This window comes from Aptenodytes forsteri, unplaced genomic scaffold (assembly GCF_000699145.1).
Source record: "Aptenodytes forsteri isolate BGI_AS27 unplaced genomic scaffold, ASM69914v1 Scaffold379, whole genome shotgun sequence".
Lineage (NCBI taxonomy): Eukaryota > Metazoa > Chordata > Aves > Sphenisciformes > Spheniscidae > Aptenodytes > Aptenodytes forsteri.
Window position 1 is genome coordinate 2161605 of NW_008794088.1, and position 1472 is coordinate 2163076.

Consider the following 1472-nt stretch of genomic DNA (forward strand, 5'->3'; position numbering starts at 1 on the left):
TCTCCCGGAGTCGCCGTGGCGTGCTTCCCGCGGTTGCCTGTGCCTCAGAGAGCTTGTCCCGCGGGGGTAGGCGTAAGGGCGTGGGAGGGCGGCCGCTGCGCCTGTGCTGCTGCCTGCCGAGCTCGGGTGCCGCTGCCCCGTGGCTCTCACGCTCTGCGTGGGCTCGAACGGCTTTTTCTCTCCTTCAGTCCGGCTTGCAGAGCTTGTAGCGGAGAGGGGTGGTTTGGCTCAAAGCGTCCTGACGAAGCTGTGCTAGAAGAGCAGGCTGCCGCCTCAGAAAGTTTGAAGAGGAGGAGGAGGAGGAGGAGGTCTTCCGTGCATAGCGATGTAGCCCTGAAGGTAGAACGGCAGCTCGTGGAAGGCAGTTAAAACTCTTCACCGGTCTGATTCCAGAGCATGGGCTAAAAACTATGTCCCTCTCTCGTGTCGAAAATCCTTGTTTTCTGCTGTTTCTGTTTGTCTTCCAAGCAATATTTATCCTGATACTCTACCGAGGTGGACCTTCAAATGTGTTTCGTGGGTTTTTAGACTCGCATCAGATTCTGGATTACTCGAAAACTCATGATGTGTACACAAACCTCAGCTTGTTTACCCAAGCTCCTAGTGAAGAAGCTATGCTGTACTGCTCAGTGCAGTCACCAATATTTGGTAGGTATAAACTGGTAGTGTTTGAAACAGCTGCTTTGGTACGTGATAATGCTGAACACTTTTTAAGTTGTATGTTTTTCAAACTTTTCTGCTTTAAAAGTGGTATACTGATGTAATACGCTGACAAAACTTTCTGGTGTTAATTAACTCATTTTTATTGGTTATACGAGGAAAAGTATTTTACTGACCTAAAAAATTCCAATATTAAGGATTTGGCTACATAGAGATTGTAGAACATGAGTGAAAACAGTGCATGGTGTTGATAACAAGTTTGTAACACCTTTTTTTCTTGGTGGTCCTGTATAAAATGTGCCAACGGTTGTACTTTGGTAACCATGTAATTTTGACCTCTAACTCGCTGTAACTCCTGGGTTCTTTGTCTCAGCCTTATATCAAGCCTGTAGTTCAATATAAATTGATTGTTGGCTTTAAATATCGTTTGTATGAGAATGTAGCTTGGCACCTTGCTCTTCATGGTGATCTTTTTGGCCTGTCATTTATGTGTCCTTTAGATGTAGAAACTTCTCCTTTAGATTTAAAAGTCTGGTCACAGATTAATTTGTATTCACACTAGGACCAAATTAGAGCTGATCCTAGAAGCAGCATTAATCCAGCTACTGCACTACTAAAGCAGTTGAGAAACTTTAAGTAAAAACAAAGTCAAACTCATAAAACAAGTTTGTTGGTAGTAATGTTACCGTAAGTCGGCAGATGAGGAACTCTCTAAGACTCAATTTGGAGTTTTAGAAAGCAGGCATTCTTTATTGCGGTGCTGGGTGCAAGGTGGAATTTCCACAAATCAAGCACACCTATGGCTAGATCAC

At 44.4% G+C, this 1472-nt stretch overlaps 1 protein-coding gene across 2 annotated transcripts in view; it reads left to right on the forward strand.

Moving 5' to 3' along the window:
* The first annotated feature begins 105 nt into the window (after positions 1-105).
* B4GALT3 (beta-1,4-galactosyltransferase 3) overlaps positions 106-1472 on the forward strand; it is a 14468-nt gene continuing 13101 nt past the window's right edge. For both annotated transcript variants that reach the window (XM_009274466.2, XM_019470819.1), the window contains exon 1: positions 106-648. In XM_009274466.2, the coding sequence (XP_009272741.1) occupies positions 411-648 (238 nt within the window). In that variant the 5' untranslated portion in view covers positions 106-410. The remainder of the gene's footprint in view (positions 649-1472) is intronic.